This window comes from Gracilinanus agilis, chromosome 3 (assembly GCF_016433145.1).
Source record: "Gracilinanus agilis isolate LMUSP501 chromosome 3, AgileGrace, whole genome shotgun sequence".
NCBI classification, from domain to species: domain Eukaryota; kingdom Metazoa; phylum Chordata; class Mammalia; order Didelphimorphia; family Didelphidae; genus Gracilinanus; species Gracilinanus agilis.
Genome location: NC_058132.1, coordinates 532,498,222 through 532,523,307, shown reverse-complemented (window position 1 = coordinate 532,523,307; position 25,086 = coordinate 532,498,222). Strand labels below are relative to the sequence as shown.

The 25,086-nt window shown below is 35.1% G+C and overlaps 1 protein-coding gene across 1 annotated transcript in view; it reads left to right on the top strand.

Annotated features, from left to right (window-relative positions):
* The first annotated feature begins 1,867 nt into the window (after positions 1 to 1,867).
* Positions 1,868 to 25,086, top strand: part of GPC6 (glypican 6) — a 1,283,983-nt gene continuing 1,260,764 nt past the window's right edge. Inside the window, exon 1 of the mRNA XM_044670573.1 lies at positions 1,868 to 2,027. Within this exon, the coding sequence (XP_044526508.1) occupies positions 1,868 to 2,027 (160 nt within the window). The remainder of the gene's footprint in view (positions 2,028 to 25,086) is intronic.

Here is a 25,086-nt window from a genome sequence, read left to right as displayed (position 1 = left end):
TTTGGTCAGTAGGAAGGAAATGGAACAAAATGTGATGAGGATGAAGATGATGGCACTCTAATTGGCTCATATCCATTATTATCATCAACATAAATGATTTACTGTCTCATTTCATATACTGCTTTCGTAGATGAGCTCCAAAGATCCAAGTTTTTAATCTCTTAGGAATTTGTGGTATACAATCATCATAATCTAAATATGGTCCCATAAGTATGTAGGTTCTAACATTAATTTTTATTTTTTGTCATTTTCAAGAGAAGCAGGTATTTGTGTGTCCCAACTCCAAAATATGATAGTTTCATCTATTTTACCCACCAAAAATCTGCAGAGTTCTTTTTTAGGAAATTTAGGTTGCCTATTAGTGAAAGATTGTCAATCAAAATTGTGGTAAGGTGAACTTCCATTCTTATCCTATCTTACAGTTTTTGGAGGAAGGTTAAAGGAAGGGAGAGGATAGATTTCCCACTCAAAAAGTCTAGCTGCAAGATTGGAGGAAATTGAAAAATCTGTATGTAAGAACATCTGGAGAAAGCAAAGATCTTTTAAAATCATCCATTACTGACTCTTTATACTTTCCTTTGCCTTGGGCTTACCATCCGCTCCTTCTTCCCCTTTGCTCTCAGAGTTCCCTTGGCACCTTGGAAATCTATTTATGCGGATTGCTAAACTAAGGTTACCCACAGAACTTCAAGAAAAGGGAAATTTTGAAGTAAAGGACCAAAAATTGCAAGACAGATTGTTCCCTTGTCAAGTTCCCTTGGGGTTCTGCTGCCTGTGATAAAAAAGAGAAGAAAAGAAAATTATCACTTAAGAAGAGTCAAAGATTGCTCTCTTCTAGTGCAGTATTTGCCCTATAATGTGCATTTTCTCCCCTTCCTAGGTCATGACCATACAAAGAACAAATGAATCTGTATTCTGGACTCTATGCATTCAAACAGTTTTGCATAACAATTAAAATAGTTGAATGATTCTACATATATCTTGTATTATACCAGCGTCGACTCTTCCCAGTTATCCTATAACATGTATTTTTTTTTTTTTTAGTAAGATAGCAATTGGGAAAAGGGTCGGGAACGTGAAGGGAAGGGTATCAAAGAATGATAGATTCAGGCACGTTTAGTTTAAGATTTCTGCCAAGCCAAGAGATCCACTCCAGGTTTTTCCTTCCGCTCGGCCTCTGTATTCTGGCTATGCAATGAGTAGCACGTTTCTCTCTCTCTCCTCTCTCTCTCCTTCTTTCTCCCTCCCTCTCTCGTACTGTGTCTCCAGGATTTCTCTCTTCCTATTTCAGGAAGGATCTCACAGACTCGGGCAGCCTGTGCGAAGCTGAGCTTCCCCTGGATCCTGTATATACACAACACACACTCACACGCACTCCCATCCACAAGAACTACACGCGCCGCGCACAGACCCGCTTACTCCAGTCTCTCCATCCTCCCCTCAAGCTAAGGCAACGCGCGGTTCCCACCTTCGCTCTTCCACGGGCAAAGCCAGGCTAGCGGGGACTCCCGGATTTCTGCTGCTCGGGAACTCGGATCGTAGCCTCGAACCCCTTATGCCTTTCCCCCCATCTCTCTATTTTTCCTTTGGTTTTGGGGAATAGAGGAGAAAGGCGGCTGCTTTCCCAGACAGCTCTGGTTGGCTTGCTTGCCATCTTCCATCTGGCTTATAAAAGTTTGCTGAGAGCAGTGCAAGAGGTCTGGGTTGCTCATCCCCTCCACTGGCGGCGGGGGGTGGGGGTGGGCAAGGGGACAGGGAGGTGGGGGGAGGGCGCTGCTCACTCCCGAGGCATCCCGACGTTTGGGGCAAGGTGAAGACGGTGCCGGACCTGGGATTTATTTACTGAGCTGGATTTGCATGCTACACCATGCCTTCTCGGATCGGGGCTCTGCTTTTCTCTTTCACCGGACTGCTGCTATCACTTTCAGTGGAGGCGGATGTTAAAGCTCGGAGCTGCAGTGAGGTCAGGCAAGCTTACAGTGCCAAAGGATTCAGCCTGGTCAATATACCCTACCAGGAAATAGCAGGTAAGTGCTGGCGGGACTGGGGGACCCAGGAAGGGTGGAAGAGGGCTAGGGCTAGCCAGCACGATCCTGTCCCTGGTCCCTGCTCTCTCTTCCTTTTCCCCTGTTGCTGAGTTGAAAGTGTTCACTTTCTGCCAAGCCTTTTTCTCCCGCACTCCTTGAGCCCCAGAAAGGTGGCGGGGGCTGCTCCCGCTAGTTAGTTGGATCTCCAAGCTACCTCATTGTGTGCACATGCCTCCGAGTCTCCCCCCACACCTCCCCCCACAACTCCCTTCCACTCTCCTCTCCCCGCTCTTTCTTCATTGTTGGTCATCTATGGGCGCGAGCCGGGGGTACTGGTACACGCTGCCAAAAGGAAGGATGTCAGTCACACTTCTCAGGGGCCAGAGGCCAGACCAGAGAGACTGCAGCGCTAGGCAGGACTCTGAACTAGAACCTTAGAGTCCGGGCTGCTTTCGCCTGGGCAAACTTATTAGAACTACTGCAGCTGCTTTGCAGGAACCACAGTCTCGGTGGCGCCTTCCCTTTGCTCTCTGGTCTCTGCGATGCCTGGGGTTGGGGTGGAGGAAAGATGCACAAGGTCTACACTCACTGTTCACACTCTTCCCCAACCCCCAATACACACACACACACACACACACACACACACACACATACACACACACACACACACATAGAGTACACAACACACACGGTCATTCAGTGCCCCTCTTTTTCCCCAAGAGGGGGACACAGAGGTTCCCAGGACCGGGGTGCAGAAGAGGTTTTAGTGAGGAGTAGCGTACACGCTGTTCTCTGGGTCTCTAGACTGAGAGTGTAATGTTGTCCACCAGGGACTCCCGGCGCCCAGCCCCCAGGGACTGCCAGATGTCTGCAGTTTGGGGTTTCATTTCTGTTGTTGTTGTTTGTATCTTAATAGAGAACCTGTTTCAGATCTTGGGCGGGATTTTGCCTGAATGTTTCTTTATGCTTCCACTGATTGCGGTTGGTCATTCGTGTTTAGGAAACACCCCAGCCACCCTAGGGTGGCTCCGCACTCTAACGTGGGCACTTTCCGTCTTCCCTAGCTCTCTAACAGTAGGAGAGGAGAGAGAACTTGCTGTTGGGGGCAGCTCCAGGTTTTTGTTTTTGTTTTTTTTTGGGGGGGGGCGTGATTGAGAAAAGCAGCTTTCTAATTTTCAAGAAGACCATGAAGCCAGACCTTCTGCCCCATTCTTCCACTGGAAGATGTTTATATCCCCTGTTCAGAGATATGTGTAATGCATAGGTTCAAACAACTTGATCTGCATGCATGCGTGTGTTTTCCGGCTCTTAGCTCCAACCAAATCCGTTCATCTCTGGGGCTCTGTGAATGAAACGTGTCCGGGAGAGATAATCCTTGGCTGGGAACAGAGCAGAGAGGGAAAAAAAGAGGGAGAGGCCAGGGGATGCTTGGGGAGGCGCAGTGTCAGCGCGGGCTGCTCAAATTGGGCAACTCTAGTTCTCGGTGACCTCGAGAGGGAGAAAGAGAAGACGCTTTGATACTTGGCCAATATAGCCTCTCCTAGTTTTACACAGCGGTAACTGAGCGACCAGGGGAATTAATGTAGCACATTTGAAGAGAGGAAAAAGTCCCTAGTTTTCATTCCTCTTAGGACTGATTGTTACGTCATTATTATAGTCTACCCAGATTTAGTTATATGCATGTTTCAGCCTTTCACCGAAATGAAAAAATTTATGCCAATTTTAGCACTTCAAAAATATGCCAGTATATCCGCTTGAGACATTGCTTCTTTCCACAGAGTAAGCCTTTACCAATTCAAAGCTAGAACTTGTGGTGACACAGAAGGCTGCTTTCTCATCCTTCCTCACTCCTTCTCCCTTCCCTGGAACCTCTTAATTCGTTTATCAATGAATGGAGAGCTACAGTCCCCAGTGTCCCAGCTCCTCAAGTTTCTTAGTTCTACTTTCCCTTTGTTTACTGTTATTTCATTCTTTTTAATTAATTGATAAGAATCGGCTTCTTTTCCCCTCTTAAATCACGGGGAAATCAAACTTTAAAGACTTGAAGCATTTGGATCTTTTCTATGAACTTTTCTTATCTAGTTATGCTTTTCCTAACTGCTTTAATACATATATTTCTGAATGTGAATTGAGAACATGATGTTTTTAAAGAGCATGTTTGAGGATTTAAAAACTGCCTCTGTGTCCTGAAGTGGATAATGAGAGACTGAGAGACTCGCAGGAATGCAGTTCATTCCCACCAGAATGCAAATCTACTTAACAGTAGTAGAGACGGGATTAACAGAGTCAATAATTCCCATAGCCATCCTTAACCAAGTGGAATGTTGAAAACTTCCAGTGGTTAATATAAATAGGTCGGTAAATTGTTAACACCAAAGATTTCTTTTTCTTTTTTTATTCCCTTTGCTTTTTCATCCCTTTACAATTACTTGCTAATTGGCTACGGGTTTCTAGAATGTGCAGACTTTTGTTAAAACTCAAACTTTCTAGGAATCTAAGTGCATTGTGGATTTTTCCCCCCTTAAAGCTGCTGTCCTTTGATGGTGGACATAATCACTTACAGGTCACTGTAGGGTCAGAGGCACATTTGATAAGAAAATAAATGCATGGAAAGGTAATTGCATTTTTAAGGTTATATGTTTTTCACATGCTTTTACAATAATTACTTAGGAAAGATAGCCTAGTATTAAATGGTCACTGACTCTTTGTTACCAGCTCCAGTTTATAAGCCTTTAATTACTTAGCATAGGTATGAATTTTTTGGAAGTTCATCTTTTCTTAACCTTTTTCCTTCTTTTGTCTCATTTGAATGTTAATGTTTGTTCAGTGAAACAATTTATTATAGCATTAGTCTCCCAGACACAATGAATGAAGTCCCTGTCATTTAGATATTTGAGTAACTGCCTCTTTAAAAAAAGGGGGGGGGGGATTGGAGATAGTTTGCTTGGTAAAATAGTTGAGAAGTAATAAGTCCATTATCCATGGTTATTTTGACATTTATTAAAGTTTCACATAGAATTCACAATTGTAAAATAGTGTTGCCCTTTTCTGCCTGGAACATTAGAATTTTCTTCAAACTGAACAGATGAGGGATAATGTTGGGTAATGTAACAAGTTATACTTTCATACAACCTTTGGCACAGAAAAAGACCTACAGGGATAAATGTAACCTATTCATCTTCATCCAGGATCACAGTTAAACCACTTATGATGAATTCAAAATCATTTCTTTTTTTTTAAGGCTTTTAGGCTAAAAATAATTCTACATCTAAAACTAAGTCATTCACAATTTACTGATTTCTTCTTGTCTCATCATTAGGGAAATTGTCAACTAAAGTTGATCCCCAAATTCTTGAGCCTATCATAAGCTACAAATGCTTTTTTCAAACTTTTCTTCAACCTTGTCCCTTTCAATACATTAATGGAGTTATATTCTCTTTGTTTTTTTTTCTTAACACATTTTAGAGGCTCTTTGATCCCTCTTTAATAATGGAACCTAGAACATGAGGTTCTGAAAAGGTCTGATTACACTGTCACTATCACATTAGTGTACATTTCTTAGTCATTGTTTTTTATGCTTCTCAGATCATAAATATTTTTTTCTTCCCAACAGTGCACTGTTGCTGACTCATGGCTACTTTGTTATTCCCTATGACTTAAGGGTATTCTTTTTTATCTTGGGTGGGAATGGGGCTAGGGAGTTTGGGAAGGTGGGGAGTTGGGGTTTGGAAGTAGTATTTATGCATATTTCATTGTTTATTGTATGTCTCATTGATATAGCATATTCTTCTAAGCAGTTGGGAACATAATAAATATTTGTTGAAAGGATAAATACATGATCATTTATTCCCTCTCCTTGTATTTGTCTTTTTTGTTATTTTTTACCAATTGTATTATCTTGTATTTGGCCTTGTTGGAATGTATACTATTTCTTTCTGACCACTTCTCCAATTATCAAGATGACTGAATTCTGAGTTTATCTTCTAAGGTACAAGTCACATACTCTCTTCAAATGATTTGTGCATTTTCTTCATACTTATGGTCTAGATGTGTGTCATGAAGAAGAAATTCAAAAGTTTTTCTAGATAAATCAAGTAGTGAACATCTGTTGCTTTTTTTCAGTCTACTAGATTTGCCCATTTGTCAAAAGGTTGTGAATTAGTCTTATGTAATGTATTCTTTAGAAAGCAATGTAGGAAATTGATAGAAGAAAGGAAGAGTGTATCTCATGGAGCTGCACAGGATGGATAAATTCCCAATTACTTCTTCACTTTCAAACTTTGTATGTTATTTATTACCAACTAAGTCTTTATTTCCTCTCCTACTCCTCACTTTCCTTAAAATTCAACTTTAAAAGCGTTACTCTCTCATGATTTTTTCCTTTAGAATATAATATAGGATTCATACTGTACATTTTCTTTGCATTCCTATTGACACACTCTGTCTCTGTCTCTCTCCCCTTTGTATATAGTTTATTCCTAAGTATTTATTTCTTCCTCTACCCTCTTTCAGAAATGAATTTTGAAAGCATTGGTCTCTCATGATTTTTGGTGTCATCAATTATTAGTTCCCCCCTCAGAACATATGATCCATAATGTAAATTTCCTTTATATTCCTAATAAGCTTATATCTGTATAGATATGTAGATGCACCTATACATCTATAATTATGTCTTTATCTCATTTTTAGACTTTTGCAAGTGGCATCTTATTTCATGCCTTGGCTTTGATGGAATTTGTACAGCCATTACTATTTCTTGGGTATGCTTCCTTGGTAATTTGACCTTATGTTTATTGGTTTCTTTTCTAAAATACTTTTCTAATACCAAGTCTTTACTGTCTATTTAAACAGTGTTCAGCATTTTTTAGTCCTTATAGAGTAATGTGGGTTGCAGAAAGAGCACAGGACTTAGTACAAAAAAGTCTGAGTTTAACTTCAGCTTCTACCACTTAGTTGTGGATGATTCATCTCTCTAATTTTAGTTTTCCCTTTTACAAAAAAGTGATTTGGGATAATTGATAAATAAAGTTTGTTCTGGATCTAATATCCTTAGATCTATTAGTAACAAGAAAATGTAAATCATTTTACAACTGGAGGGAAAGAGAGACAATCCATTCATCTCCCTCCATTTGAGGATAGGGATATACAGAAAAAATAATTAAAATTTGCATAAGTTTACAAGGTAGTTGGATGAGAATTCTGCCTTCTAAGAACTTAAGACATAGTTGGACCAATAAAACTAACCCACTAGGCACAATTAGAAAAATAGACTTAATTTATCTGTAGAACAGTGATATGGAAGAGGTTTACTTGACTTGGACTCAGGTAAGAACTAGGAAGAGTAAGTGGAAGTTGTAGAAAGGTAGACATAGGCCCATTCCATTTTTAGACTCTGGAAAGTGTTGGAAAGTTCTTCCTTAAAACAATCTAAAGTTGCAACCGAGGTAGGAAGATAGGTGAAGGTGATGTCCAAATAAGAGTATAAAAGAAAAACCATGAGTAGCCAAAATTATTTTTAAAAATCTCCTTAATTGGCTGAGTTTTAATTCCTTCTCAGTTTAAAATTGTTTCATTTTGACAAGAATTTTGATCAATATATGAAGGCTAAAAAAACCTTTTCTTGTCAAATGCTCATCTCTCTAAGCACACGGTTATGGTTCATATTTTGCATGCCCCAAATTTAGTACTTTTTTCAGGTCTCACCACATGTAATCATGCAGAAATGTCATTATTCCCTTACTCCGATGGAATCTAACTCAAGGGGGGCTAATTTCTTTCTGTGATCAAATGGTCCTACTGGAGAGGATAAAAAATTGAAGAAGGGGTTTTAAAGAAATACCTACAAAACAACAGCATCCATTGAAACCTCCTTTTTTGTCCTTGCCCCCAAAATGGAAAAATCAACCTAGCTTCTCTTCCATGAGAAGGGCATGGTTTACCAGTGCCCAGATTGGACATTTACTTCCATCATAAAAGCTCTTCCTTAGGCCATAGTGAAGGGGAGTCTCTGGATAGGAAACATGGAGCCTCTCATTTTGGGTGTGATAAGGCTTCTGGGCACTTTTACGAAAAAGAGAGGTTCAGGGAACAGAGAACTTCCCCACTTGGGCAGGTTTCCAAGATGTCACCTCATGTGCCTGGTTTGTTTTGTCTTCTTGAGGCATGGTCAAGAGGGAGGAAGAAGAATAGAGAATGACCACAGCCCTGAGGGACCACTGGATGGGGGAGACATCATTCTAAGGAGCATCATAACTGAACCTTCACTAAGTTAAATGTGTGTTTGATGCAGTAATTCTGTATTGAGCTGAAGTCTGACTCTATATAACTAGTATCTGTTTATTTGGTTCTGCCTTCCAGAGAAATATAGACAATGTAGAAGACAATCATTTTGAAGACAATTGTCATGGATCTCTTATTTATTTTATTTTCCAAGCTAAGCATTCCTAATTCCTATAATTCTGACTCATCTCACATTATTTTGAGTCTTCTTTTTAAAATGGTAAATTAAGTGTCATTGACTATAAATGTATATCTAGGTTCTTAACTTGGGGTCCACATGAACAGCATTCAGGGGATCTAGAAACTTAGGAAGATTTACGTTGTTATTGTCATTGACATCTGACTGGAAATTTCACATTTCCTTCAATTTAGAAAAAAATATCATTCAGAGAAGGGATCTCTAGATTTCATGAGACTTCCAAAGGGTTCCACAAAGGAATAAGATTATGAATAGGGAAAAATTAAAGCATTAAATCCTGTGCTGTGTTAAAGAGATTTTCTTAATCTCTCCCTCTGCCTCTTTAAGAGGCAAGAGAGCAGGATTTCTAAGTAGATCAGAACTAACAGGAGTCAGTGAACCAGAGCTGGAGATTCCATTACCAGGGAGACCAGGACTGAGGAGAGGAAGTAGCTGGCTCTCTTACAGGAAGTTATGGGGGGACATTTGGTCAAAGAGGAGAGAAAGGAAGCACCTGTGGATAGTTGAGGGTCTTTTGCCTCTGGGATCTCTAGAGAGCAGGAGGTCTGTCTCTGAGGCAAGGATCTACTGGCAGTTGGGCTGCCATAGAAAACTGATTGAAGGAGTGAGAGAGTGGTGGCTGTCTATTATTTTAGGGAGTTGGTAGTTAGTGAATAATTTATAGATAGAATAGGTTAGATAGGCTTGGTGTGCCAGGCAGAAGAAATTGCCTTCAGAATGTAGTTACAGGTAGTTTTAGGAAATTTTCAGTAGTACTAGTAAGTTTAGATATATTTATAGGGTATAAATTTAATAATCTCTCTTTCCTCTCTTCTATCTTTCTCTCTATATTTCTTTCTTAAATTAAACAAAGTTTCTGTTAAACTGCTCTCCTCATTTTGTTGAATTACTTAATTTAACCCTTTCAGCTATAGGGAATACAGAATGAAAAGATGAAATGATCCTTTCTATTAATGAACTCACGCTCAAATATAGAAGTTCTATATATGAAAATTAATCTGCAGGGTGGATGGCAAGGCTTGGTGGATCTTAGGTGAGAGAAGCAGGATGGATGATGGTAAGGACTGGAGGTCTGAAGGATATTACAGAGCAGATGATGATGACTTAGCAAAAAGTTAAGTTGTTGGGAGGTTTCATAGAAGAGATAGGACTTTAAAAAATCATAGAATCTGAATTTAAAGGGAATTTTAGGTCAACTTGTATTGGTAAAGAAATGATCTCCATAACATTCACAATAGATACTCATTCACTCATTCAGAAATCACTTGAAAATTTCTGATAAAGGGCAAATCACTAAGTTAGCTCATTTCTCTTTTGGGTTATGTAATATATGTATACATTTGTATATGTGTGTATATACACATGTGCATCTGCATATATCCTGTATATTGTGTACATGTGTCTATATGAATTATCAGCTATATTAAGACATAATTTATAAACTCTATAAAATGACATATACACCTATATCCATGTATTCTATAATATTACATATTAAATATGTTATACATTATATTAAATATAATCAGATAAGTGAATGAAATAGCTGAAACACAATGAATAGCAAATGGCAAATCTGAAACATATTAATGGAATAAATCATCACAATAGCAGATAAAAGTAGAGGAAGTAAAAGAGAAACATCAATTTAAATATTTGTTACTCATTCTAATTAAAATAAATTTGAAGGGAGGGAAATGGCAAAATGAATAAATTGTTAGATAAAGACAACTTCGGGATCTAATGTAGTTTTCATTTACTCATGTTCTTTTAAATCTAATTAGCAAGAATAATGGGCATAGACAAAATCAGGTAGCCAGGTAAGTCATCTTCATTCATCTTGGCAAAACAGGATTCTGTTGAAAAAAAATGGTGAAGGTAGAAACTGGAAGTCAGAGTGGTAAGAATTGTGGGAAAGATGGCATCAACATAATAAAGGAACTGCTAAAATTCACAAGATATTTAATATCATATAATCATAATACCTCAACTTATACATTTTGAAGATACCTATATTTAGACCATTTGCCTTAGGACATCATGATGCTGAAATACGATTTAACTGTAGGATTTTAGTATTTATAAAATATTAAACATTTGTCATTCCTGAGGATTAGGAACTGAGACCACACAGATATGATGATATAACAGACACACCACATACACATAAATCACATACATGTGTATATATTATGTGCATATTATATATGTATGATAATATTCCCTTTCTATTAACACATTTCCCCCTTATTATGTAGCTCGTTTGCCCAGTGGATAGAATATTAGATCTAGAATCTAGAAAACCTGAATTCAGATATTGCCTCAAACCTTTACTAGTTATGTGACATTAGGGAAATCACTTAACCTCTTTCAGCTTCAGTTTTCTCATCTGAATAATAAGGGTAATAATAGTTTCTACCTCCCAGAGCAAAACTTAAAGCACTATAGAAATGCTAACTCTTATTGATTTTAGTATTCATGAAGTATATATTACTATTAGTGATTAGGTATTTCACAAAATCTTGAACAGAATAAAAAGATAGTCTTGATATTGTAATTGCCCACTTAAAAGAAGCTGCTTGAGGACCTGCTCTCCCCTCTTTAGAACAATAGGTGTTTAAAACCATTTATTCAGCAGGTATAGTAGGCACTGAATAATGAATGTTGAATTTTATTGGGTATGGATTGAGGAATCAGCTTTGTGTTGCTAACAGGGCAAGCCATTGTCAATATCCTCCCTCTTAATAGAAGGATGAGAAGGACTTTTCCAAAATGGCCATTTAATTTGACATAATGCTCATAATTTAGAGAATATGACTTTACCTAAAAACTCCAGGGATGTAGCCTGCAGAATAAGAGATGACCTGACCAGACAAGACCAAACAAGAAAACTTCAGTGGAAATGACTCCTGCAGACCCAGCTCCTTTCTTTCTGGCGCTTTATTTCTTCCACTTACATCCTATTTGATTGGAGCTTCCAACTTGGTGCTTTCCCTCTTTATTATAAAAATTGATCCTATAAAAGAAGATTCTCTTCCCAGCCAGAGTTTCTTGGGATAGTGACACATGTGGCTCATAATGTTGTAATGAGTTGCATCTGACTCAATAAAACTGACACCACTGTCTATAAGAGAAAGTTCACTGGGGGTGTGTGGGGGAGCTATTTTTATAAATATTGGCATGCAAATGACCTTTCAAGAAAATATCTAACTCAATGGACATATTTAAATATATGAAAATGAATTCTAGAGTTGTAGAATGTAATTTTCAAGATAACTAAAGACACTAGCAAACAGATTAGAATTAGATGACAAATCGGTACGTGGGAAAGGATGGACATGGAGGGTGGGTTGTGTGACATGAGGTCACGTATAATATATGATCAGCTCTAAAGCAGTTAGGGGAAAAGGGGGCAAAAACTGCAGCCAGGTCATTGTTCTGCCCACCAGCAAAGAGAATGACAGCACATTATCAAATGTTTCATCAGTAACATTATCATTACCTCATTAATCAAGTGTCGACTGACTGACTACTGCTCTTGTTGCTTTGCTAATGAGACCACAATTATGGATTTGATCCTGAGAGGAATATCTTTACATAGAAAAACTCCAATCTACAGGCTTCCCCCTAACCCACAGCCAGCCACTTTTCAATCATATGCCATTGGCCAAAAGAGAGTCATAACTAACAATGAAAATACGCCTGTCCCAGTTATTATTATAAAAAATGTTTTACACTGGGAGAATAGATCATCTTCATGTATTTAGAAAACAGTAACTGGGAAAGACTTAGCTTTTCCTATCCACTTAGATGTGACCCTTTTTCTCAAACAACTTTTTCAAATAAAACTATGTGTGTGTGCATATGTGTAAAAGTGTGTATACATACCAACAATATTTACATGTATGTACACACACATCCCTTAAGTACCTGGTAAAAAAGTGACAAATAGCTTTAAATTATTATTTTCCCATTGGGTCAAAATAGCTCAAAGTTAATTGCATTTAAAAATGATGAGAATATATAAATGGTAGCTACTTGGAAAAAATCACCATGCATACAGTATAGCTTGTTTTAAAACATATGTTTTAGTTTTTCTTTGAGTAATAACTTGCTCTATTGGATTTTGAAATTTTGAAAGATCCAAAAATGTTTTAAGATCCATAAAAATGATTAACTATTTGCAAAAACAAATAGGGTTTTATGAATCCTTAAAGCCATTGTTTTTTTTCCCCTAATGATAGCCTAGACTGTCTTGGTTAGATGATAATTTACATAGTAGAAGTAAATATTTCTGCAATAGAGATTTGAATACAAACACATGTGTGAAATGAAATACATTACATAGTCTTTTGTTGCATCTTTTCCTCAAACAATCTTGCAATGAACTCTACCTGGATATTTCAGGCAACTTTTATGTCACCAAGCGTTAATGTGTTAAACTATTTTATTGCTCTTTTACTACACATTTCATTATGTAATATCTTACTCAATACTGTTTCAAAGACATAAGGGTATCAAGAAGTCAAGAAGGTCAAGCACCGTGTTAAATGTATAGGCCATTCTTTTTATATGAGAGTAATAAAGAATATGTTCTTTTTATTTATATTACTACATGACTCTCATAAAAGGCCAACTTCAAGTTGAATGTAAAATTGCTTGTAAAATGGCACATCACTTAGGAAATAATCAACAAATCTGTTTTCTGAACAATCTCACTTTTAAATTACCAGTCATTCTTTTGGAATCCTTGAGGATTCCACAGTGTCACTTAGAAATCTACATGTTTTATTCTTCATGAGAGAATATATACATGAAACTGAAGGGTGTCAAGCTTTCCCCACTCCTACTTAATAAAGAAAAAAGTGATTAAATAATTAAAGGTAAGGCTTACAGTTGAAATAATAAGCAATGCACATCACATTTCTCTTATAGCTCCAAAGCACGAAAACTCATATTGTCATAACAACTTAATTACATTTTAAAGAACCTACACTTTTTTTTTACCTATCTAGTGTTAATGTATTTTATCAATGGATATCAATTCTTGTCTTGGGTTATTGATCAATAACATCAGATTTATATAATAATATACATGTAATATATACATATAATATATATTATTATAAATAAATAAAACAAACTCTATTTAATATAGAGAAAGAAGACCCCAAATTAGAAATTTCCTCCTAGACGTACATTTTTAAAAAAAAATTCAATTTATAGAGTAGCACTCATTATCCATCTATATTCGTTGATTTTGAAGACAGATGATTTTAATTGTCCAGAATAATAATTAAGATGACTTTTCCTTATTGAAACAAATATACTATTGATAGCCTCTCTTTTTTCCCTACTACTAAAGTACAAGAAACAAGAAACTACTAAATAAATAAGAAACCATAAACTTTTAAATAAGACTTCACGTATAATTTTAGTCTTTAGTTTTGAAGCAAGTTTGCTGATGAAACCATTCATACTCAGCAATGTAGCTTATTTTCACTAACATGTCGTTATGCTTGAAAAAAGTTTAAAAAATGCTTTATTTCTTTGAAAGACTTATTTTGGGGGAAAATAAGTATTCCTCATGATTACTGTAATCTGTAAGGACAGAAGTGAAAGCAAGCAAGCCTAAAGCATATTTTTTCCCCAGTTTAGTGTTTCCCCAAACTAACTTGACTTAGTTTGATAAACCTGACTTTACCATAAAATATTACTCCTGTGAGCTAAGTTCGGAGTTTCTTTGTAGTACCCAAGCTGTTCTTTGATTCCCAGGCACCTTTGGAGAGAGCAGTGGCTGCTCTCTTCTGGCAGGTACCATGATTGTCCAGAAGGAGTCTCTCTTGTGTAATGTCAGTTTGTAGGTGCTCTACCTTTGGCCACATTTTAGCCTGCTTACTGTGGAATTGATTTTCACGGCTCATGACAGAAGCTGTTTTCAGCCTATGAAAAGGAAGTAGCTGGGACTGATACTTCTAACACAAACAGCAAATTGCTCCATGGATTTCGAGGTCTGTTACCTTAAGGTTCTAATGGCCTTTTAACAGTGTTTCCAGCTGAGAAGCAGATGTAAGGGATACTGAACATTGAGAGCTGCTTGGTTGTCTTTTGCTTCTTCCCCTCCACTTCTGGAAAAAAAAAAAAAAAACAACACATATTTTTAAAGGCATTGTGCTAATACAGCATTCTTGGAGCTCTTCAGAGCCATACGCATTAGGTTTGAAAAACTGAAAAAAAAAATCTTACAGAAGCAAACATTCTAATCCTGTGTTTGAAATCTAACATCCAAATGTGACTTCATACTATGGAAGGTTTGCAATTATTTGGCATTGTATTTCCACTATCTATATCTTACAATCTATCATTTTCCTGAATAATATAAACCATATTATTGTTTCATGGTATATATTGGTAATTCTCCCTATACATTTTCTTAAGAAAGAAGAAAAAAATAGTCTAGGGACAGTATGGTGTCCCTTTAGATGGAGTGCCAATCCTGGAGTCAGGAAGAATGGAGTTCAAATTCAGCTTGAGATATTTGCTGGAGTAAATAAATCACTTAACCCCTTTGGCTTCAGTTTCTTCATCTATAAAATGAGCTGGAGAAGGAAATGGCAAACTACTTCAGTATCTTTGCCAAATATAAATCAGTAAAATGTACAACATTATCTGCTTTAATCAATGCAGATCAAAATTATACATATATAGTAGATATATAATCTTCTCAATTATTATTCAGGATGAGAGAATAAGAACAGAATAAACCACATATGTAATCATTTCTGTCTCAGAAAAACCATTCATTTATTTTGAATATGTGTATATAATTATTTATGTACATATTGACTCCCATGATAGATGGAAACCCCTTGAGGGTAGACAGGAATGATTTCATTTTTTTTTTTTTCTCTCCAGCATCCAGCACAGGCCCTGGCACATAGTCTTTTTTTTCTTTTTTTCTTTTTTAAATGCTTGCTTTGTTGATGGCATTTTTAAATTAAGATTTTTATAAGTCCAAAATTATGCAACTTTAACCTTAGTTACATCCACCTTGGAACAAATATTTATATCTTTTGCGGAAGAAGTTGGAGAAGGGGCATATTCATTTTGGGAGATGCTCATGCAACAAATGGAAATTCAACTATATTATTTAAATATTTTTATATTATTCAAACTGTATTTCAAGAGCCAGTCAAAAAATGCCAACATATGACCCTTCATTCAAATTTCCTTGAGATAGAAGTTTTTTGGTATTAGTTAATAGGGATAAGATCTTGGTTCTACCAAAAGATTTGCATGTGGCATAGAAATACTGGTAAATATGATATAGTAAACATTTAAAATGACCTTTTCCTTGAGTTTTTTTCTTCCAGTGGAACTGTCTAACTGATCTTCATGCCTTAAATTTTATCCACATCCAGTATATCCTATAATCTACACATTTGCTAGCAAAATAATCTTAAATCTGTTTCCATTGTGTAATGTTCCTGTTCAAAAATCTTCAATGGTGCCCAGTACCTACACATTAAAATCTGGAATCATCAGCCTGAAATTCAAGGCCCTTAACCATCTACCCAATTTATATTTCTAACAATATTTCCAAAAACGGATGTTCTGGTTTTCTAATCATGTTTTGTGCCTACTATGTTTTATATTTCTTCACCCTTTCTCCTTTCACTTTTCAATTAAAATCTTATCAATTCTAATCCCTTTTTCATTATGCAGCTTCCCCAGTATACTCCAACCCAGGGTTAAAAGTTCCTTTTAACATCTAAGCCATTTATTTTCCATGTCACTTACTTGGAAATTGATCTTATATGTACTGAAATGTGACATCCCTTGTATTGCATTGAACTACTTTTAATCGCTTGTGTTATTTCACTTTCATATATTTATAATAACTAGATAAAACCCTAAACCAATTAATTTAAATTCATTGAAGGAAAGGATCTTCTTTTATGTTTAATTTTGTCTTTCTTAGTGCATATTGCTGAATATAGTAGTTGATCAATTCATATTTGTTGGTTGATTGATTAAAAAGATAAAGAATATGTGTTTAGTTAAATCCAAACAAATTACAACAAAGGAAATGATGAACTAAGTTGTCAGACAGATTTCTTATTTAATTTTCCTTGAAATAAATGAAGTTCTTAGACTACACTGATTTAAACTTAGTGGAAGCCAGTTTGAATAAGTATAGATAATAATACTTTATCAAACTGTACTTTCATTTATATTGAATATATTTTAAATTGTTATATTTCTTCCAAAACTAAATGGAGTCAAATGAATCATATTGTTTATGTGTATGACTGTCTTCAGAAACACAAAGTAAATATTTTTTGTAAAATACTTCAATTATCAAGTGCAACAATTCAAATATCTTGAAATTTAATAAAATAAAAATATAATGTTTACATTACAATTAATAACATTTATAAGAAGATTGCATTCAAAGAAGAAAAACTTAAAGGCCAATGGCCAACAGTAAAGAGTTCATAATTGTAACTATCTTAGTAATTATCCTTTTTGCAATATAAATTTTGAATAACAGCTTGTACTACTAGTGGCTATATAGTCTGCACTAAGAATTTATTGCGTTACCCTTTTGAAAATGGCAGTCAACTTTGGAGCCAACAAGGACTTTGTGCTAAAATTTAGAGGGCAACAAATGTAAGCAAATAGAGAAATTACTCTCAGAACTAGTTTTCCTCTAACTTAGTTGAAATGATTTAATTATTTCTCATATTATTCTCATACTCTAAGTTACCATGCTGATTTGGGTATAGATTTGTGCCACACGCCTAATCTGTATTTCCTGCTGTTTCCTCCAACTTCCAAAATGCTACTTATGACTCAATAACCTACCATGATGCATTGACCCTTGAGATTTCCAATTGCTTTGTTTCTTGAAATAATCTTTTTTTTTTTACTAATGCTAATTAATGAAGAAATTAGCAAGTGTTGATTTAACTACTGGTACAATTCAGAGCTTAAATCTATAGTTAATAGGAATAGGGACTGGGCCTATGATTTCATATCAATAAATAGGGAAGTTTTTGTCAAGGAATTTCTGTTACCAATTCTTTTTGGTAACTCATAGACTTAAAAGAATTTTCTTAAGTGACTTCCATTAAGTATGTGTCAGGTATTCCTGTTTTTAAGGCCAATTCTTTACTATATCATGCTGATATTATTAATACAGAGAGCTGAACTCCTATCTTAGATAAGTGATAACTTAAAAAAAAATCCCTAAGTATTCAATAAGCCTAATTCTGGAAAGCTCAGTCACTTGGTGATTTGTTCAAGCAGAAATAATAGGCCTACATCCTTTGCAAATAGTGTTGTAGTACATGAATTTGATTTTAAGCCAAAACACCTACTTCCCACATATCCTACATACAGAGAGTCCCAAAGGACTTTGTGCAGCTTTAAGCTCTAATTGCTTTTAAATAATTTTTTTAATACGCTTAAAAATTTTGCCTTTGGTCTTAGAGTCAATACTAAGTATCAATTTCAAAGCAAAGAATGATTAAAGGCAAGGCAAGTGGGACAAGTGACTTGCCCAGGGTCCCACAGGTAGGAAGTATCTGAGGTCAGATTTGAACCCAGGACCTCCCATCTCCAAGCTTAACTCTTTATCCATTGAGCCATATAACTGCCCTTTAATAAGCTCTTGAAGCTTAAAACTGCACTAACATTTTGGGACATTTTGTCCCTATGATTTCCAAAGAAGAATCATCGTAAATATAACTACATTTATCTCATGTATTCACTCTTGTTACAAATTATAGGTTAATAGTCACACGGAGATTATAACTGTGTTTGCAAACAGCTTATAATTTAATCAGTATTTATTTGCATTTAATTGTGGAAATTTATGAAGTGCTTGTCTGTCATAGTCTCCTATATTTAATCTGTTATATGCAAAAGTTGAATACAGTGGCATTACTGATTACTGATGATGTAATTTTGTTTGTAGGAAACATTAACTAAAAGCAATCTATCTCCTGAAGGCCCTTTTCTGTTGCTCTTAAGGACATTAAAGAAATAAATACTGAATATGCTTGGTTTTTTTATATTAGGAGTAGAGACTGTTGGTATAGATCAGCTCTTTGATGTTGATTTCCATGCAATAAAGGTCTCCCTATATTTTGTTACATATATTCTATATGTTCTGAAAAGTTAGAACTCTGTCCATCTAAATTATCCTTCCCTTTCCAAGTTTTGCACATGTGGGTGTTTTACCTAAGTTTTGAAAACATAAAAGAAAATTGCAGAGGGTGCCCAAATAAACGAATTCTCCTTTAAATAAAAGCCTTTTCCCCCATTTGTAAAGTGTTCTCTGTTAGAAGTAACAGCTGCAAAAAAGCAGAAAAGGCAGAACACACTAATCTAAGTTGTAAAATATGTTTTGGTGGCTCAACAGAGATTTAGCTGTTTCTGAGCAGAAAATCAAAATCTAATTTAAAAATGAAAGTATTTAAAAGCATGGCACAAGGGAGCTTTATTTATCAAATTGGTGAAAAGCCAGGAGCGAAGTATACTTTGACTGCTGCTCTTATAAGATAGTCTGTCATGCTGGCTATATACTAGTAATGAGCTTTGTTAATTGAATATCTAGCACACAAGTAGAATGCATTGATTAAGTGCAAACACCTGTCTTTTTCAGGATACCATCACTGAGGAAATGAGAGAATTATCAAAAACTATTTTAAAACAAAAACAGTTGATTCTTAAAATTTATTTTTAGAGCTGATTTTCAGAAATTAGTATTTGTTTTCAAAAAAGAGTTGGAAGTTATCTTCCTTTTGGAATGAGAACATTTTTCCCTTAGGGCTCAAAAGAAAATATTCATTTTATCTTGGTTTTTAGAGTGCAGGAGATTTTTCTTAGGAGAATAGAGTAGAGGTACTGTTTCAACCATCCTGTATATAAATGTCATAAGAGAATCATTTTAGATTACAAAATATAAAAATATTAAAGTAATATTTTTCTATCAGTCTACATTTATCTGAATTAATATAATAACTTGGATAGTATCATGTTTAAACTAGAATGTAAGGTTCAAGATGTCAAAGACCATGATTTTTGTCCTTTTATATCACCCTGGACCAACACAGCCAATCTACATATCATTCAAACACAAGAACTGTTTCATGCATGACGATGATGGTGTTATTGATGATGGTATTTAACTCCCTAGTAACTATTCTTGAGTCTCTGGAGCATTTGATTTGAATCTACCACACTCTGGTCTCAAAAAGGATTCTAGCTCTTTTAGAGCAATTAGCAGACCATTAATGGTACCACTTTGGAATGTGTTCCCCTAAGAATGTGATTTCTTGAGAGCTTATTGTAGTCAAAAGCTGAAGGCATACGTTTGATTTAACCTTGGGTTGCTAGAGTAGGATCTTTAATTGAGCTGATGTTCTTAGAAATTCTCAAGGACATTCAGACATGTATGGAATATGACCAAAATACAGTGGGGAAAGTCTTGAAGGCACTGTATGATGGACAAAATTCTTGTCAAAGAGTAGGAATCAAATGGAACAATTCAAATGTGACATGTACATCTTAAGTGATTAATAATTAAGCCCATGCTCTTAGAACAATTTTAACTTCAAAATCCAAGCAAAAGATTAAAGAATGAATAATATTCTTTATTTTCATTTTCAAAATGTCCTTTTAAAACACTATGAAATTCTACTGGGACTGACAGAATAATTGATGAATTCGTTGTAGGAGCATCTTTGTAGCAAGTTAATCAGTAATTTAGAGTTTGAATTTGCTTTTTAAAGCAACTCCAGTGGGACACTGTAAATCATCATCTAAAGCAGTGGTTCCCAAACTTTTTTGGCCTATGGCCAAAAAAAGCTGTCACTAGCTTTAAAATATTTCTAGAATCAACAGGGATACTATCCAATAGATCAGTTATCATTCTGATCCTAATGTAACAACCCAAATGATTCAGAGGCATCCAGGTTGTATAGTTGATAAGGTACCCAACTTAATATTAGGGAAATCTGAATTCAGACCCTACTTTAGATAGTTATTACTTGTGTGACCCTTGATAAGTCTTTTAACTTTTTTAAGCCTCATTTTCCTCATCTGTAAAATGGAGATAATACTAGCATCTCACAGCCTCATAGTAAGGATTAAATAATCAATAGGATAATCTAAGTAAAATGATTTACTAAATTTAAAGCCTTATTTAAAGGCTAGCTTTTATTATTAATTATCCTACTTGATTTTGCTAGAAGACATCCCCATGGTAGCTTTTGAAGCATAGCATCCCAGTACATACATTAATATTGCACATTACTCCAAAGATTAGAGAGAAATATATATTCCCAACATTGAATTAGCCACTTGCAGTCTTTTTAGAAAAGTTATTCTCGTTCTTCATATCTGTGTAAAAGATGACTTTTTATTGACATCTAAATTCATGTCAGACACTTCTAAAATCATTCAATTCTCTTATGTGCATAGTTTGGTTTTGAATTATGTACAAGTAAGTACTATATATCTGTCTATATCTATATATGTATACACACACACTTCTTACATTATATTATTATGGACATCAATCAATGACTGTACCTATCTAAACTGGACTAAAAGGAACAGATTCAAGGCCAGTTAATGACATTGTATTGTGTTATGCATCATAGAAAAGAAACCCAAGATGGCTTATATGAAAAATTAGAATAATCTCTTTTAAACTATGTTCTTCTAGATCTCTGTATTCAATTTACTAAGCAGTCTACTGTTAGGAACAGGCAATATGTTGTTCATGTTGTAAGGTGTAGAAAGAATATACAAAATGGAAAAAAGGGTACATAAAATGCCATATTCTCATTTCATCATTGTAACTGATTTTCATTGAATTCAGATCCACAGTGTTTCTTTAGAGAAGAGTTATTTTCCAGTGTTTATGTTCATGTGACATGGAACATCTGAATGAAAGTAAGACATTTAGTCAATCTTTGGGATGTATATACAAAACATCAGAGTGCTTAATGAAATATTTCACTTTGTTTTAAATGTTTTTGTATTATGTTTATAGCAGAAGTTAGCAGAATTAATTAAGTAGGCAAAAATACTTTCAAGAACGGAATTTTTTTGCAATCTTTTTTTCTAGTTTTCAAAAGAATGGTACAACTTCTGATGTAGCCCATGTGCTACTAAAACTCTCGACTTACATGAACTCCTTGGTTCACTCTCAAATGTCAAATGTTTTTGGATGATAGGTAAACTTCATTTGTCTTGAATCCTCATCCTGGCTGGGAAAAACTAAGATGATCTAAACCCAGATTAGCAGATCAGACAAAGAATTCACATTTGAAAAATAAGATATTTAATTGAGACTAAAACAATTAGTGTGGAATAGCAGAGAAAGGGAAGAAATTAGAATCAAGATGACCAGAATTCAGGTTCAGACTCTTAATAATACTGGCTTCATGACCCTCTAAAAGTTGCTTATTCTCTCAATGTCTTAAGAAACTCTCTAAGACAAATAGTGCTTTTTGAGTATTTAATAGAAGGAATTTCCTCACCAAAAGCTCCCTGTACTAATTAAATCACAGATCCAGAAAATAATAGTGAAGGAATAAGGAAATACTTTTCACATTTTGGGCTTATGGCAAATATGAGAAATAGCTTACACTAAGACATTATTTTATGAATGTATATAGATATAGTAAATGGGTTTCAGGAAGATTTCAAACATGAAGGAGATAATTTCTACTCCCACACCCCTTCCTTATTCCTATATCATTTACAGGTGATCATCTCTTTCTTCTTGCTTTCAGGAACCACCAAAAAAGTAGATAGAAGGCTTCTTCCCAGCCCCAACTTTCTGTGTTGGGTTCTGAAATTCCTTCCATGCAACTCCCATTTTTTACAGGCATATCTTCATGCCAGAGTTTATATCACATGATATTGATAATGTATCCCATACTATTTTTCTGAGAAAGATGGAGAGATATGGATTAGATATATTTATAATTAAATAGTCAAATTCAAAAGTAGTAGTTCAGTGACAACACAGCAAAAAATTTCTAGTATAAATCTTTAGGAATCTGTGCTTGGTCTTGCACTAATTAAAATTTCTATCATTAACTTGGATACAGTCATTTATGATCTACTCATGAAATTGGCAGATGATTCAGCAGGGAGGGACAACTAACATAGCTGATGACAGTGAGGATGTAAAAGTATCTTACCAGAGCGCATTGGGGTGAATTCAACAAAATGAAAATCAATAGGGATAAATATAAAGTCTTATACTTGAGTAAAAAAAAATCAACTTTGTAAGTATTAGATGGGGGTGGAATGGGTAGGTAGTAACTGTTCTGAAAACGACCTGGAGATATTATTGGACTCCAGGCTTTGAGTCAGCAGTGAGATAACACAGATGAAAGAGCAAATTTGATCTCAAAGAAGCAATAAAAAGGGTTTTCTTAATGTAAATTGTTTTCCACACAACTTAATTTGCAATAACGCCATAATGCACAGAATAAATATTTGGAGAGTGTTTTCCCTTTCCCTTTGCTTATTTTTTTCCTAAATTTTTTATATATTTAGTGTGGATCTTTGATAAAAGAATTCATTTCACCATATAGTGCAAATAGCAACCTACTAACTTCTAGAAATAGGGAAGAGAGAATCCCATAGTACTTTTGCCTTTGTTGAACCTCATATGGAGTATTGGGTTCAGTGTTGGTGCCACAGACTGGTAAGGTAGATCATGTCAAGAGAAGATCAACCAGGATGATGAAGGATTTTAAGTTTATTCCATATGAAGACTGATTGCAAGAACTGGGGCTGATTAGCTTGGAGAAGAAAAGATTGTGAGGGGACATTATGGCTGTCTTCATAGGTTTGAAGAAGGACTATATATAGAAAAGAGATTTAGACTGGTTATATTTGGTCCTACAGAATGAAAAGAGGAACAGCATGTAGAAAGGGCTGAGATGCCAAACTAGACTTGACATTAGGAAAAAAACTTCCTATTTATTAGAATTGTCCAAAAGGGAAATGAGCAGCTTTTTGAAGTGATAACTCTCTTTGGAGGTCTTTGAGCAGAACCTGGATGACCACTTTTGGGGTATTGTTATCGTGTTTATCCTTTTGGGGTATGAGTTGGATTAGGTGTTTGCTCAAGATCCTTCTGACTTTTAAAATTCTGTGATTCTATGAAATATTATTGAGTGTCTCCAAGTGAAAGACAATGATTTCTTTCATTTCCTCTTTTCTCACGACTTTCTATAACATATTTTAAATAAAAGAGAAACAAACTAGTGCAAAATTAATTTGTACAGGCCTTTATTTAATTTGATGTAATTTCCTTATACATGTACAGAAAGGGTCAACTGAAGATAAATATGTAAACATATGAAAAATATTAAACAGAATGAAAAGGAAAACTGATAATGCATATAATTGGTTTCTACTGTAATTGCTTTTCCTTTCTAGAATAATTTTTCTTAGAGAACAATAATTCAATTTATTTTTCAAATATTAGTTGATACATTGAAGTGTCTGTTGGAGTAAATAATTGTTGAATACTAACAGAAGATAGGTGAAATTTTTAAAAAAAATATACCAGTATTAAAACTATATTCTCATTTACTTAACATTTTTTTAATTTCTGGTTTTAAGAAGCTCATTTTATTGCTATAACATGTTTACTTGAATTAATATGCATTTTACTTAGCCCTCTGAAAATTACTAAAACTTTTTAGTAAAGTTTAAAATTTTGGATTATTTGGTATATGATATAGCTGCTTCTTCAGAGGAAGGAGCTACAAAGATGAATGGATTTTAAAATAAACTAGATAAAAGAGACAATTTGTTTGGAACTCAACTATGTCATTTATAAAAAAAAAAAAAAAGTTAGTAAGTTGATTGTTAAAGTTCCTTTGAGATCTTAGATTCTATGGTTTTCCTCAGTCTCTAGCCAGTTTCCAGGTGAGCTGCTAATTTCTTCAAGATAAGTAGTTGTTTAGCTTCTTTTTCAAAGATTTTCAGAAACTGAAATTAACCAAATATAGTTAATGTGGTGCCTTATTCCAATCAACCTTCTCGTCAATATGTTCTGCCTTATGTCCAATTAAACATTCTTTTGCTTCAATTTAAATTCGTTTCTTTTTTAGTCATTTGTAAAGATGGGTGTATATCTTTATAACCCAGTAGAAGTGGGAGGGGAGAAGTTCATCTGGTTTGTTTCATCAACTTTGCTCATGTCTCCTCTTAACAGCTAAGCTAAGGGTAGAAGTGGCCCAAATCACATAGTTTCATTTTTTTTCAACATTCTGAAATAAAATATGAGCAGATGGTAAGGCATACAGAATGAATGTGTCACTATAAGACATCCCAGATTTATCACCCTAGTCTCTGTAAACCAGATCAGTTGGACAATTTCTGTAGGTAGTGCCAGAATGAACGCCCTCATTTCTGACTCAAAACTCTCACTCAGCCTTATCTTCTTAGGACTTCCTGAAGAAGTCACAAAAAGAGTTTCTCTGTCAGTCCTCATCAGCCTTTATAAGGCTATCCTCCCTTGTGGCAGCTATG